At 44.2% G+C, this 15,117-nt stretch overlaps 1 protein-coding gene across 1 annotated transcript; it reads left to right on the forward strand.

Annotated features, from left to right (window-relative positions):
• Positions 1-492: 492 nt before the first annotated feature.
• LOC147200941 (potassium voltage-gated channel subfamily A member 3-like) lies at positions 493-4,521 on the forward strand. Its single transcript, XM_086118415.1, has one exon. The coding sequence runs from the start codon at positions 749-751 to the stop codon at positions 2,276-2,278; it is 1,530 nt and encodes a 509-aa protein (XP_085974541.1). The 5' UTR covers positions 493-748; the 3' UTR covers positions 2,279-4,521.
• The last annotated feature ends 10,596 nt before the right edge of the window (positions 4,522-15,117 follow it).

The raw sequence follows: 15,117 nt of genomic DNA on the forward strand, positions 1-15,117 counted from the left end.
ACCCGGAGAAAACCCACGCAGGCCCGGGGAGAACATGCAAACTCCACACAGGGAGGCCGGAGCTGGAATTGAACCCGGTACCTCTGGACTGTGAGGTCGACGCGCTAACCACTGGCCCACTGGCCCGTGCACCACATCATTTTTTTGATTTATTAATTTTTTCATCAAAAGGGATGTCCCCGTCAGGTGAATGCCCGGGGAGTCACCGCATCACCCACAGACAAATTTTTGTTTCATTTTTTTTAAGAATAAAAATTTGCCTGTAAAAATTTTGCACTTGAATAAATCATGGAGCATTAACAATACAAAGGAATGTAAAGAATTCTAAAGTTTGTCATCATGATTTAATGGTGCAATGCATTTCATTGTGCTGCTCCGTCTCGTGTGACCGCCTTGGCTGCCTGCTTGGCCCTTGCTCTTGCCATTAAATTTCCCTGCGCGTGGACGTGTGTGTAAAAGAGAGAGAGAGCGAGAGAGAGAGAGAGAGAGAGAGAGAGAGACAGAGACATTCTCGCGAGTAGCGGGTGTGGAGGTGTTTTGTGTTTGAGGGCGGGGAGTGGAGCCTAGAAGGGGGGTCCTGGTTGCTGGAGCGAACATATCAAGCGCGTCACTTGGTTGCGTGGACAAGCGCGCGGTGATGGCCGACGGTGGTTAGGCGGGTGGGTCGACCTCAGCTCTTCGGTCTCTGGGGGAGAGGCTTCCCTCCTCCCACCAGTCCGCCCCTCCTCCCTCCCTCTTGGCCACCTGTATGGACCGCCGGGACTCGGGCGTGATCCAGTCACCCGCGTTCCCCTCCGGGTACCTGAAGTGGCTCACTCATGACGACGACGACATGACGGTGGAGAATATGCCGGAGGGGGCTACGCCGACCAAAAGTCAGAACCTGCAGCACTTTGGTCGGTACGAGCTGGGCTGCTGCGAGCGCGTGGTCATCAACATCTCCGGTTTGCGCTTCGAGACGCAGCTGAAAACTTTTAACCAGTTCCCGGAGACGCTGCTTGGCGACCCCCGCAAGAGGATGCGCTACTTTGACCCCCTCCGGAACGAGTACTTCTTCGATCGCAACCGACCCAGCTTCGACGCAATCCTCTACTACTATCAGTCCGGCGGGCGCATCCGGAGACCCGTGAACGTGCCCATCGACATTTTCTCCGAGGAGATTCGCTTCTATCAGCTCGGCGAGGACGCGATGGAGAAATTCCGAGAGGACGAAGGCTTCATCAGGGAGGAGGAGCGCGTCCTGCCCACGAATGACTTCCAGAAGCAGATCTGGCTCCTGTTTGAGTACCCGGAAAGCTCGGGTCCGGCGCGGGGCATCGCCATCGTGTCCGTGCTCGTCATCCTCATCTCAATCGTCATCTTCTGCATGGAGACCCTGCCGGAATTCCGCGAGGAGCGCGGCCATTCCGCGCAGCTCAGCCGCAATTCCAGCATGATCGGCGGCGTCCCCTCGTACGCACCGAGCCCCTTCACGGACCCCTTTTTCGTCATCGAGACCCTGTGCATCATCTGGTTCTCCTTCGAGCTCATCGTGCGCTTCTTGTCGTGCCCCAGCAAGACTTCCTTCTCCAGGAACATCATGAACGTCATCGACGTGGTGGCCATCATCCCTTATTTCATCACGCTGGGCACCGAGCTGGCCGAGACGGAGAGCAACGGGGGCCAGCAGGCCATGTCGCTCGCCATTCTTCGCGTTATCCGCCTGGTGAGGGTCTTCCGGATTTTCAAGCTCTCGAGACATTCCAAGGGGCTCCAGATCCTGGGGCAGACCCTCAAGGCCAGCATGAGAGAACTGGGCTTGCTCATTTTCTTCCTCTTCATCGGCGTCATCCTCTTCTCCAGCGCGGTTTACTTCGCCGAGGCGGACGACCCCACGTCGAGCTTCAGCAGCATTCCAGACGCTTTTTGGTGGGCGGTGGTCACCATGACGACGGTGGGCTACGGCGACATGCACCCGGTGACCATCGGGGGGAAGATCGTGGGTTCGCTGTGCGCCATCGCCGGCGTGCTGACCATCGCCTTGCCCGTGCCCGTCATCGTGTCCAACTTCAACTACTTCTACCACCGCGAGACGGACGCCGACGACCTGCCGCCGTGCGCCCTGAACGCCAGCTGCGACCACCTGCCCGGCGCGGAGCTCCTACAGCCGCGGGGGTCGTGCGCTTCTTCCGCCACCCTTGGAAAGGGAGGCCAGGCCGGAGTGGAGGAGGGCGTCAAGCAGCCTCATTTCAACAGCCAGAACTGCGTTAATATCTCCAAGATGTTTACCGACGTCTAAAGTGGAACACTGGGACAAAATTAGCAACATTGTTTTTTTTTAAAGTGTGTTAATATGTTTTTTTAAATCATATCTGAGGGGAGTAAATGTCCGTCGATTTTTTTTTAAATTTATACAACAAGCAATGATAAGCTATAATTTTCCACATGGCATACATTACTCATAAAAAGTTAGCTGACATTTGGGTGAAATTTTAGAAGGAACCTAAATAGCGCTGTGAACTTTTCAGGTGAACTTATTTTGACCTCTAAACTTCAACTCTTCCATTTAATGGCCCTTTGTGCACAACTTGCTGTTGTTTAATCAAAAAGGCCGAAAAGCCAAATTATTAACCAATACTGTACATTTACTGGTTAAATTAAAATTAAACAGGCCTCTTCATCATGCTGTTCACATTTTGACATACACGATCAACAGTGCTGGCCACTCAAATGAGAATGACAACCAAGTCATCAGCCGACTGCAACAAAACAAAAGACTGGAGAAGTCACCGAAAGTGGACATCTTTGCATATTGGACCATGTCTCAAACACTTACATATTGTAAATTGTGCTATTCAGTTCCCTATTTGAAAACAGCAAGTTATGCAAAAAGTGCTGAAACACTTAACAGTTCAACACATCTGTTAAGAAAAAACAAAATGAGGTAATGCTTCATTTTATATTCATCCTCTAATTTCACCCCAAAACTGTACACCCCAATCAATTGAAAGTTAATCGGTAGTATTATGATTATTGATCCTAATTTACATTTTGAAGTGTTTGTTTTATGAGAAAATATAGAAGATCATTGGCTTGCTTAATGTGTAGATATACATGTTCCCTGATGGTGCCTATACTTACATATCTAGTGTGTGGGGAGGGGTGGGGGGTTGTTGACTGGGTACCGAATCTGTACATTCACAGGCCATTTTATTAGGCACACTCGCACTGATAATATTTCCCAAACATTATTGATCCAGAGCACCTATTTTACATTCGAAAAATCTCATGGCACACCACCAAACAAAACTATTACAAAAAGTAAATCTCACAAAATGCGTGTTCCTGACCGCAGCAGGTTAATTGTGTACCTTCTGCCATCTAGTGGACAAAATATTTAACTGTTCTGCGTGTGACTCGACAGGCACTGGAGTGAATGGATGTACAAAAAAATACATTATTTGCCGTAAATGACAACATTTTTAGGACGGTTTAAGTGAAGGTGGATAATTTCCTGCGGCACACTTGATGATCCCTCGTGGCACATGGTCTGCTGAGAAAGCAAAGAAAATGCTTGCTTTTCATTGCTTTCGGGGCATCAGCGAGTTTGTGTTCTTTATGATTGGCATGCATCGTACTGACAGCTTTTTCCAACAGTTAAGCACCCCTCTCAGAATATGGTGCACTGTAATAGTTTTGTACAAATAATGTTTATGGTTCGATGATTCTCTGTGCAGGCAGTGTTTCTAGTAACTTTTAAACATTCTTACCTGTCAAATTAGGATAAAGGCAACGTAACCACAATGTCATAAAAGTAAAATAAAGCAAAACTGCCCGCCTTGACAACCTGACATAATGAAGAGCAAACAGGAAGGCATTTTACAAACCGATACTGTCATCCAGTGGCATTTTATTGCTGGAATTAGTATGAAATTGAATATACATAAATGATTTGGGTCCCATGCAATTAGGGTTTTTTTTGGGGGGGGGGGGCTGCTGTTAAATTCATTAACATATTTACAAAAGGAAAATCTCAGTTTTGGATCGCATTAAGCAAAGTAATACTGAAAATCTTGCCAATTTTTTTTTTTTTTTAATAAGGGAGCCCACACATGACAAAGAAAAAGTTGGCCACAACTATTGTCCACGCACAAGGATTTACCATTATAAATATTGAACCGGTGTCAGGAGATCAGGAAGGAGAAAAAAAAAAACACCATAGGATACGAACTTCGTCCCGATTATCAGCATGTGTGCCTCAGCTTTTTATTACTCGAGTGTGCCTAATGTTGTGTCCGGTATGTGCTGTCCACTTTTAAAGTCAAACTTCATGAGTCAAGCTTGAAATGTTTTATTGTCAAGTGGCTAGAGTACAGATCCAAATGTGTATTGTTTGTAACGATCATCACTTGTGAAGATGATAAATCAGGTATACATTCAGATAGAGTGCCGATCGTGATGTGAAAGCCCGTCATGAATGATTGAAATTCAGAGTTGCCTCCATATAATGTAAATAAAATGGAAATTGTTCGATTAAAATAACCGACTTCTGAATGTCGTAAGAATTGTCGATCATATCAGTCGAAAGGTGAATGTTAGCTCACCTGGTCAAGAGGAAATCCCACCCCGCAGCTCCCCTTTCGGTTACTGATGTAGTTGCCATGACAACGCCGGTCCCCACAGCAACATCCTCTGATGTTTCCCCAGGCATTGTTTGTTTTTCACGAGGACTTCCCTTCCTTTGCCTCCAAGCCTGGCCTGCCCATAATAGTCCAGAAAACAGCACGCACTTTACTTATCTGTTCACTTTCCGGTTGCAGATATTTAAATCCCTTTGATCTACATTTTGAGTTTGCCCCCAAAAGCGTTGGAACACTGACGACAATTCTTTAGTCTCGGTTTCAAATGTATTTCTTTTTTTGGGGGGGGGGGGGGGCGGGCGCGGGGGTCTGTGAACTAATTTATACAAGCCAAAAGTGTAACCAACAACGATAACATCCAGACAACTGAGTATGTTGGTGAAAAACGAGCAATCGTTTTCCACTTTGTCCCACAAAGAAACACATGCTTAAATTATGCAATTACTTCCTGATTGAGGGTGTTTACAACCATTCTAAGGAGGCACTTACTGGCTTTCAACTTTTCAAGCCCATTTATTGTCGTTAACACACAGTTTAAGTGAATTATACTTAAAGTATTAACTATAATTAGGATAAATAATAGAGGTCAACAAATTTTTACTTTTTTAAAAAATCTGAGATGCCAAGTAACTATTGAAGCTAATTTTTAAAAATGTGTGCTAATTCTAAATCTGGCCTTGTTTATTTTCCCACAGACATCATGTTTTCAGATTGCTACTGCTACTACAGCCTATAACAACTACAACTGCTACTAATATTAGCCCCTCATCCAAAAAAACTAACATAACAGAAATAATAATAATAATAATAGCGTTCCGGTGGTCCAATGGTTAGCGCGTCGACCTCACAGTGCAGAGGTTGTGGGTTCAATCACGGCACCGGCCTTCCTGTGTGGACTTTGCATTCCAAAAACATGCATGGCAGGCTGATTGAGCACTCAAAATTGTCCCTAGGTGTGATTGCGAGTGAAGATGGTTGTTTGTCTGTGTGTGCCCTGCGATTGGCTGGCAACCAGTTCAGGGTGTCCCCCGCCTACTGCCCGAAGACAGCTGGGATAGGCTCCGGCATCCCCAGCGACCCTTGTGAGTATAAAGCGGTTCAGAAAATGGATGAATGGATGGATGGATGGATAATAATAATAATAATAATAATAATAATAATAATAATAATAATAATAATAATAGGTCGACTGCACTGGTTAATACATCCGCCTCACAGTGCAGAGGTGCAGGGTTCGATTCCAGCTCCGGCCTTCCTGTGTGGAGTATGCATGTTCTTACCGTGCCTGGTTGGGTTTTCTCCGGGTACTCCGGTTTCCTCCTACATCCCCAAAACATGCATGACAGGTTAATGGAACACTCTAAATTGTCCCAAACCCTGCACCCCTGCACTGCGAGGCCGGCGCGTTAACCAGTCAACCACCAGGCCAATCACACACACACACACACACACACACACACACACACACACACACACACACACACACACACACACACACGAGAGCTGTCAAGCTGTAACAAATCAAAATACATAAAAATATATTGATTATTAAACTTATTAATTTCACGAAAAAAAAGAAAATACAAGCCAATAAAAAAATAATAAAAAATAATATACATTCATTAATAATTTGTTGAAAAAAACCCCCTGAAAATACATACTTACATCTAGTGGATAATACGAGCTATTACAATTCATTATTGACCTCAATGATTCGGCCGGCACGGTGTGGGACTGGTTCGCACGTCCGCCCCATACTCATACCTCAGGTGTAGTTTGATTTCGTCTCCCCGTGTCTGCATGGGTTGTGTCTTGGCCGCGCAGCTTCCAGCATGGCTGCGACCCTTGTGAGGATAAGCGGATTAGAACATGGATAGATGGACGGATTTGTGATTATAAATGGTCACTAAACCAAGAAGAAAATTGTTAGAAATATTTTAATTGAGGCGGCCCGGTAGTCCAGTGGTTAGCACGTCGACTTCACGGTGCAGAGGTACCGGGTTCAATTCCATCTCCGGCCTCCCTGTGTGGAGTTTGCATGTTCTCCCCGGGCCTGCGTGGGTTTTCTCCGGTTTCCTCCCACATTCCAAAAACATGCATGGCAGGCTGATTGAATGCTCTAAATTGTCCCTAGGTGTGAATGTGAGCGTGGATGGTTGTTTGTCTCTGTGTGCCCTGCGATTGGTTGGCAACCGATTCAGGGTGTCCCCTGCCTACTGCCCGAAGACAGCTGGGATAGGCACCAGCACCCCCCGCGACCCTAGTGAGGATCAAGCGGTTCGGAAAATGGATGGATATTTTAATTGGGTTGAAAAATAAACAAACAAAGCTGTTCGGATAATGGATGGATGAATGGATAGATTAAATTGTTCTCTTCATTCGAATGGAAAATATTTTGACATATACCTGTATATATATATATATATATTCTTATACCGTGGGATCTAGATTTATGGCACACTTTATCCAGATTTCTTGTTTTACTGAAATTAGCAAATTTTTGGGACTGGCTCTGTCTCATAAAAAAGATCAAATGAGAGGTTGGCTTTTGCTAGCATGACATCCGGTGGTCAGATTTCATTAGGCCAGTGTGGTTGTGCTTGTACAGACGAAACAAGGACATGTGACCTTTCAGGCATAGAAAGCATTTCAACCTCTGGAGGCAGCAGTTTATGCACTATACTGCGTATATGAATGTGATGCACAGCCACACTGCCTCATGCAAATATCGCCTGCTGCCACGCTCATATTTGTCCAAACATTCGAGTATGTGATGGTTATCAGAGAGTATCACTGGTCACACTGTCACCCAATTGTAATCAGTGATAACACTGCAGCTCAGTTTACCTTTTACCTTTGACCCGATAGCGCTTCGGCCACTGTTGGAAGTGGGTTGTTTATTTTGAAAATATGTCTGGATCCAGATGATTTTACTTTTTGCATCCACTTGATGACATAAAATTGAGGAAATTCAACACATATTTTTTCAGCGTGGCTATAAAAAGTCTATACACCCGTGTTCAAATAGTGAAATAGAAAAATGAGGCCAAGATAAATCCAGCATTAATGTGGCCTACGGACACACCAAAAATCTTTTCAATGGGAAGTAAAAACAAACAACTGTCTGATATTAGGTGGTTGCATAAGTGTGAACACACTCTAATAAACTCGGATGGGGATGATTTCAGAAAGAACTGATCACATGCAAACTCATGTAAGATAGGAATCAACACACACCTGCCTGCCCCAGCATTAAAATGTCTCTGATTAATCCCAAATAAAGTTCATCTAGCTCTAGTAGGCTTTTCCTGACAGTGTAGGATTTTTGCTATCCACTTTAAATGTCATTAATTACATTTAAATAATGGCATGTCTGGGGTGAGAAACTCAGTTTGGGGGCGGTTATTACGTACATACACCACAGTCCATCAAAATTTAGAACATTTTTCCCACCGACATATTGCTGAACATTTACTTGGTTGTTTCATTTCACACTTGACCACAATTGTATCCAAACAATAAAAAATGAATTTCCCAACACGGGGCAAATATTCACATCCGTGCATCAAGTATCTGCTCTGAGGTTAATTTGAAGGAGGGTAATAGTACCGTAAGACGAATAGTAGGCAGGAAGTGATTCAGGCACAGATGTATGGTTTATTTAAAGGAAGTGCTGACTTGATACTTCCTGGAACTGCATGCGCACTCGCGAACACACAAAGTCTCTCTCTTTTTGCCGACTGTTCACTTTTGGCCACATAAAACCTAGTGTAGTCGGTACAAACACTTAGTACCCTCTCTTTGCCCTTCAATGTACAGCCTTTAATCTTATCCTCCACAGCATGGCGGCAATGTTTGGAACACCTGCACACGTGAAGACCTGCCTCTGCTGTGTGGAGAGAGGAGCAGATATCGTATCTTGTCACTACAGTTTTCAAATATTTGCACAGAATATGGAGAGAAGATGCAATGTGGACAAAAATCAGCAATGTCGCTGTAGTTGGGAAACACTCCATTCTGCCTTCTTTTGGTTGTCACGGAGACCCGATCCCTTGAGATGCCTGTCAGCAGTGGGAGGAGGCCAGGTGCTCGGTTGGTGGTTGCTGGGATGGTTCAAGTCCAGGTCACATGAGCGCACCAGAGGGCATTTGAACAGCATTATGGAGGAGATTTACATAACAAATTCGTTCATTTGGAATAGAAAGAAAAATGTAAAATGTTTTAATGTGGTGTTTTGAATACTTAAATCAAACGAAAAAAACTGGTTATTTTAGGAATGATACGACCCAAAATAAAAACTAGATAATATTAATGAAAGCATGTCAAACATTGACGCCAAAGGGCCAATCTGACGTCAAGCCGAAACATCATATGTCACAATTTGGTCAGTTTAGATTTTTTTGAAATCTATACTATGGGTCAGTGAGTCCACACATGCATTTTGTTGTTGTTGTTGTTAATGAAATTATTGGCCAATCAAAAGTGTTGAAAATGGCCTTCTCTGATGCAATGATGCAAGACTAATGGTTGAACAAATATGTCGTTTTCGGGGTCTCCTGAAAAGTGACTATTTGGAGCAATATGATATTTAAGTCTCAGTAGTCACATTACGTAGTCGCTGATGGTGTAGTGGTACACACTCCGGACTTGTGTGCGGGCAGCGTGGGATCGGTTCCCACTCAGTGACGGTGTGATTGTGGGTGTGAATGGTCGTTTGTCTCGATATTTATCCTGTGACTGACTGATTGGCGACCACTTCAGGGTGTAGTCTGCCTTCAGCCCGAAGTCAGCTGGGATAGGCTCCAGCAACTCCCCTCGACCCTGTTCAGGATAAGCGGTGTTGAAAATGGATGGATGGATGGATAGTCACATGACCAAGACCAAGCATGTCAACCATGCTGATCAGAGAATTCTGGGTAATCTGAGCCACGTTCATGTCGCATCTATGGCCAGGCTGGCAGGCTGCATGCACTATGTGTGGTCATACTCAGTGGACTCAGCATGACTTCCTTCTGAGGAGACGGTGCTTCCTGTGGCACATGCTCTCATGCAGGACTTCCTTTTGTCTGAGTGGAGGCCCCGAGCCCACGTCTCCGTAAAGACCAGTGAACTTTATGAATGGCGCCCGGAGTGCAATTACACACACGCCACAGAGCAGATGGACGGATGGATGGACTCATGAATGGCAACAACCTCACTTCCTGCAAGTTCCCGCAGCACTAAGTCGCCGTTTTAGGGCACGCTCAGGAAATATCACGGGCGGGCAAGGAATGATAAAACGCTGGCAGCTGTGAATAATTGCTCCAAATGCACATGCCGCTTTTACTTCCTCTAGTTTGTTATGAACGAGCTTCAAGTGAAGTTCAAGTGTCGCCCCGGGCACATAATATGTTAGCTTCGGAAAGTACTGCTGCCAGGCGCCACTTTTACGGCATGTTGGTGAGCGGACACAAGTTTTCAAGTGCCAATAAGGTCAAAAATCTTCTTTGAAGTATTATGTTCTATGTGCCCCCACTCATCCAAACATGATATGGATGTGGAATAACAATTAGGCAGATTAAGCCACCCATTTTCATCCATCAAATTGTCCAGTTACTGGAATCTGTATGCTCTGTTTGTTTCCTACTGGGCCGGGCTTCACTACAGGTATACTCTGTTGGGGTCGCTACTGTACAATTAGTTTTGTATTCTTCTGCAATAAATCCTTCGGCCCACAAAACCATTTTGAAATTTGAAATTTAATGTGTTGAAATCACTTGGTGGTTATATGTGCCCATTGGTGGTATGTATGTATCTGTCTGTCTATCTATTGATCTATCTATCTATCGATCCATCCATCCGCTTTCTGATCCGCTTAATCCTCACAAGGGTCGCGGGGGGTGCTGGAGCCTATCCAAGCCATCTTCGGGCAGGAGGCGGTGGACACCCTGAACCAGGGCACACAGAGACGAACAACGATCCACGCTCACACCTAAGGACAATTTAGAGTGTTCAACCAGCCTGCCATGCATGATTTCGGAATGTGGGAGGAAGCCGGAGTACACACGCAGGCCCGGGGAGAGCAGGCAAACTCCACACAGGGAGGCCGGAGCCGGGATCAAACCCACGACCTTTGCACTGTGAAGTCGACGTGCTAACCACTGGACCACTGGGCCGCCGATATCTATCTATCTATCTATCTATCTATCTATCTATCTATCTATCTATCTATCTATCTATCTATCTATCTATCTATCTATCTATATGTGTATATATCTATCTATATGTGTATATATATATATATATATATATATATATATATAGAGAGAGAGAGAGAGAGAGAGATTTAATATTTTTTTTAAATCTGTGAATCGGGGAACCTGCGGGTGCCTACACCATAAGTATGTGGGGTCCACTGTACATTCGTGACAACTAATCTTCGGATGATTCTTCTTCATGTGTGTCTGTACAGTATTTCTATATTATACTGCCCCCTGGTGTCCAAGATATGCACACCAGAAGGAGCACAAGGGCTGGACGGGATTAATTGCTTCTCTATTTATTTCAATGGGGAAAAATGATTTGGGATATGGTCATTTTGAGTCTAGATACCACTCTAAATTTAAGGTTGAATCAAAAGTCGAGCTATCTATTCATTTGGTTCTCCGCCCAACCAAAAAGTCAGGCATCAGTGACTCAGTGGCTATACTGTAAATCCCCATTGTCCCACACTATAGCGGACAACTTCACTGCATGCAGCACACACTGCAGCACTTTCTCTCTCTCTCTCTCTCTCTCTCATAACACCTGACTGTTTTTTCAGAATGCGAAGTCATGCTACTTCAACCACCGCCATCACCATCATCATTTTAAATCCATCCTGGAGCTCCTGGAGTCTTATTTCAAATGTGACCTTCCTGTAACATAATGTAGTGTGCCCGAAGGAAACGCTTACCTTGACTTGAATTTCACACAGTGCGGGCACACGCACACACGCATACGCGCACACACACACACACACACACACACACACACACACGCACACACACATTTGCTCAGGCGACATGAGTGGATCTCTGCTTCAGTGACAGAGTGTCACTGGCCTTCTGAGTCATGCTCTTTTTAGAATACATTTTCTGAAAAGTAATGTTTTGTCCTTTCATGCAGTCCAGAAGTGCACATGATCTGAAAATAAATGAATATGTTCTTTGATTAGAGTTCCTATTTTTTTTATAATTGGCGTTAATTTTTTTTTAGATTATTACAATCCGTATGTTTTCATTTTAACAATAAATATTCAAGTTCACTGAAGATGGTGGATAGTTTATTATACATAGACTTTCTTTTTTCGTTATTCGAAGATTGCCCGTTACAGAGTGGAAGCTCTCCTCTATTTGGCTATCCCAATAATATAGTTGCCCAAGTATTTTTAAAAACATTTTTATTTAAAACAAACAAAAAACAAAAACCCAAACAAATAACCAAACATTTCACAAACAAGAAGAGTCCAGTGACATACCATTTGTGGATTTTATATGGCGTGGACGAATCGACACAGAGAGTATAAAACCCTCACAATTTTTAGCAAGCCCATTGGTGGTATCTATGGTATCTATGTCTATCTATCTATCTATCTATCTATCTATCTATCTATCTATCTATCTATCTATCTATCTATCTATCTATCTATCTATCTATCTATCTATCTATCTATCTATATACTGTATATGCAGGTATAGTATATATATATCTATATATCTATATCTTTATCTATATATACAATATATATATATATATATATATATATACATCTATATCTATCTATCTATCTATCTATCTATCTATAAAAAATCATCGTCTCACCCCACCTCGGGTGGTGTCCGTCCCTCATTCAGCTCGGGTCCTCTACCAGAGGCCAGGAAGCTTGAGGGTTCTGCGCAGTATCCTTGCTGTTCCCAGCACTGCACATTTCTGGACTGAGATGTCCGATGTTGTTCCCGGGATCTGTTGCAATCACTCATCTAGTTTGGGGGTCACTGCCCCGAGTGCTCCGACCACCACAGGCACGACTGTCACCTTTACCTTCCAGGCTCTCTCCAGCTCCTCTCTGAGCCCTTGGTATTTCTCGAGTTTCTCGTGTTCCTTCTTTCTGATGTTTCCATCACTTGGGACCGCTACATCCACCACAACGGCTTTCCTCTGCCCTTTATCTATGATCACGATATCTGGTTGGTTCGCCATTACCATCTTGTCAGTGTGGATCTGGAAGTCCCACAGGATCTTCGCTCTGTCATTCTCCACCACCTTCGGAGGTGTTTCCCATTTTGACCTTGGGGTTTCCAGTCCAAACTCCGCACAGATGTTTCGGTAGACTATGCCAGCCACCTGGTTATGGCGTTCCATAGTTATGTGTTGGATCGTCTCAGGTGCCTCTTTGCACAACCTACACCTTGGGTCTTGTGTATATATATATATATATATATATATATATATATATATATATAGATAGATAAAGATATAGATATAGATATAGATATATACTGTATGTAAAGTGAATTCAAATTCAAATTCAAAACACTCGGGCAATTTTGCTCTTAGGAGAACAACTTTGGCTCAATCCATGTGTTTGGTGTCAGTTGCTGGGCAGTATTCACTCGGCTCAGTCGTAACATCACCCATTGGCGTATGAAAAAAAAAAGGTTTTTGCCTCTCATTTGAATAATGTGTTACAAGTATGTAGGCCCCTGGGCATGTTTAACCACTACTCTGTATTAACTATAAAATATGTATTGAAAGAAAGTTGGTGTATATTGTTATACAAAGGCCAAATCCAGAGTCGCCGTAGACCAGTGGTCTTGTCTAATCCAGCTGGGCGTCCATCTGATGATCCACGACTCCACTCTCCCCCCATCCTCAATTCCTGTTCTCCACCCCCAGCCTTGCCTCCATCTGCACCCCTCTTTAAAAAAAAAAAAAAAAACCTCAATGAGGACGCTTTGGAGAGGAAGTGAAGTGCATCACCGTTGCGGTAGGTAAGATACGTACAGTGGAGGTGGGAGAGCAAGGCACTGGATAAGGATAAAATGGTTTTAGTATGAGAATAATTCCCAGATAAGGATTATACGCATGAGGCTTCCTACGTATCAAGAAGCACAACATCAAACGAGTGAACATTTTAATCGTAATCCTCTCGCCTCATATGTGGACTGTAAATCTTTAGGCAAACATCCTAATCAGTTCATAAATGAATCAATCGGGAGTTGGGCTTAGTTCCCGCCCTAAAATCTGAATTCATCTGTTTGTTTCCCAGTTTTTCTGGAAGGTACATTCAAGGGAGCTAGACCAGACATTGAAACATGCCAAGCCAAGGGGGACAAGTGACAAGTTCAAGTCCAAAATCCGGCTTCCATCCACCCACCCATCCATTATCTGATCCGCTAATCCTCATGAGGGCCGTGGGCGTGCTGGAGACTCTTCCAGCTGTTTTCGGGCAGTAAGCGGGGGACACCCTGACTGGTTGCCTGCCAATCGCATGACACACATAGACAAACAACCATTCTCACTCACAATCATATCTCGGGACGATTTAGTGCGGTGGTCCATGAAAAAAATTTAGTTGAGTTGATAATCAGCTACATAAATCGCATGGACTTGGTGAATCGTCCAGACTTTAATCCAGACTCTGTGGCTCGGATGAAAGAACGGTGTGGGCCTCATATGGCCCACTTGCCCTATTTTGCTCACCCCAAAAGCATGATTACATTACAGTTCACGAGCTTTTCCTTGTTGTGTCGTGTTGACCACCATTGGCACTGCACGCACAAGACTGGTGCGAGATCCTTCGCATTGAATTAAATGTGGATAGCTCACGCAAAGTAAGAATGCCCGGCTGGTAGCCGACACGAGCACACCCCTGACTCATTATTAATGGCTGCCCTGTTACGAGGTACTTGGGAAAGCCATTATGGAGACAGTGAGAGGGATCAGCGTGTGTTGCAGCCTTGATGGACTCTGCCAGCACTAACCTTGGCGAAGCCTCATAAATCAACAAAGAGACCGACTCGCTCCCATGCCCCCCTTCTATGTCATGGGATTCCCGCTGACCTATGGCCATCCTCCCGATGTCATCTGCGGCCGCGGTGCCTCCGTCGCCAGTTCTCTGAATGTTGCACATGCGAGGCCATTGATCCATGTTGTTCTGCCTGCTTAAAATAGCTTCAGCTCTATTTTTGTCACCTTTTGATCTATTATTATTCAATGGTTTGTTGCCAGGGAAGCTTGCAATTACATAGATAGATAGATATATAAAAAGAAAGAAAGATAGATAGATAGATAGATAGATAGATAGATAGATAGATAGATAGATAGATAGATAGATAGGTGATTTACACACACACACATACACATATACATATATATATATATATATATATGTGTGTGTGTGTGTGTGTGTGTGTAGATAGATAAATAGATAAGTGTGTGTGTGTGTGTGTGTGTGTGTGTGTGTGTGTGTGTGTGT

This window comes from Hippocampus guttulatus, chromosome 8, assembly GCF_054856545.1.
Source record: "Hippocampus guttulatus isolate MCC_2025c chromosome 8, RoL_Hgut_1.0, whole genome shotgun sequence".
NCBI classification, from domain to species: Eukaryota; Metazoa; Chordata; class Actinopteri; order Syngnathiformes; family Syngnathidae; genus Hippocampus; species Hippocampus guttulatus.

Coding starts and splice junctions, on each gene's coding strand:
- LOC147200941 (XM_086118415.1), top strand. CDS start 749: ATGGACCGCCGGGACTCGGGCGTGATCCAGTCACCCGCGTTCCCCTCC.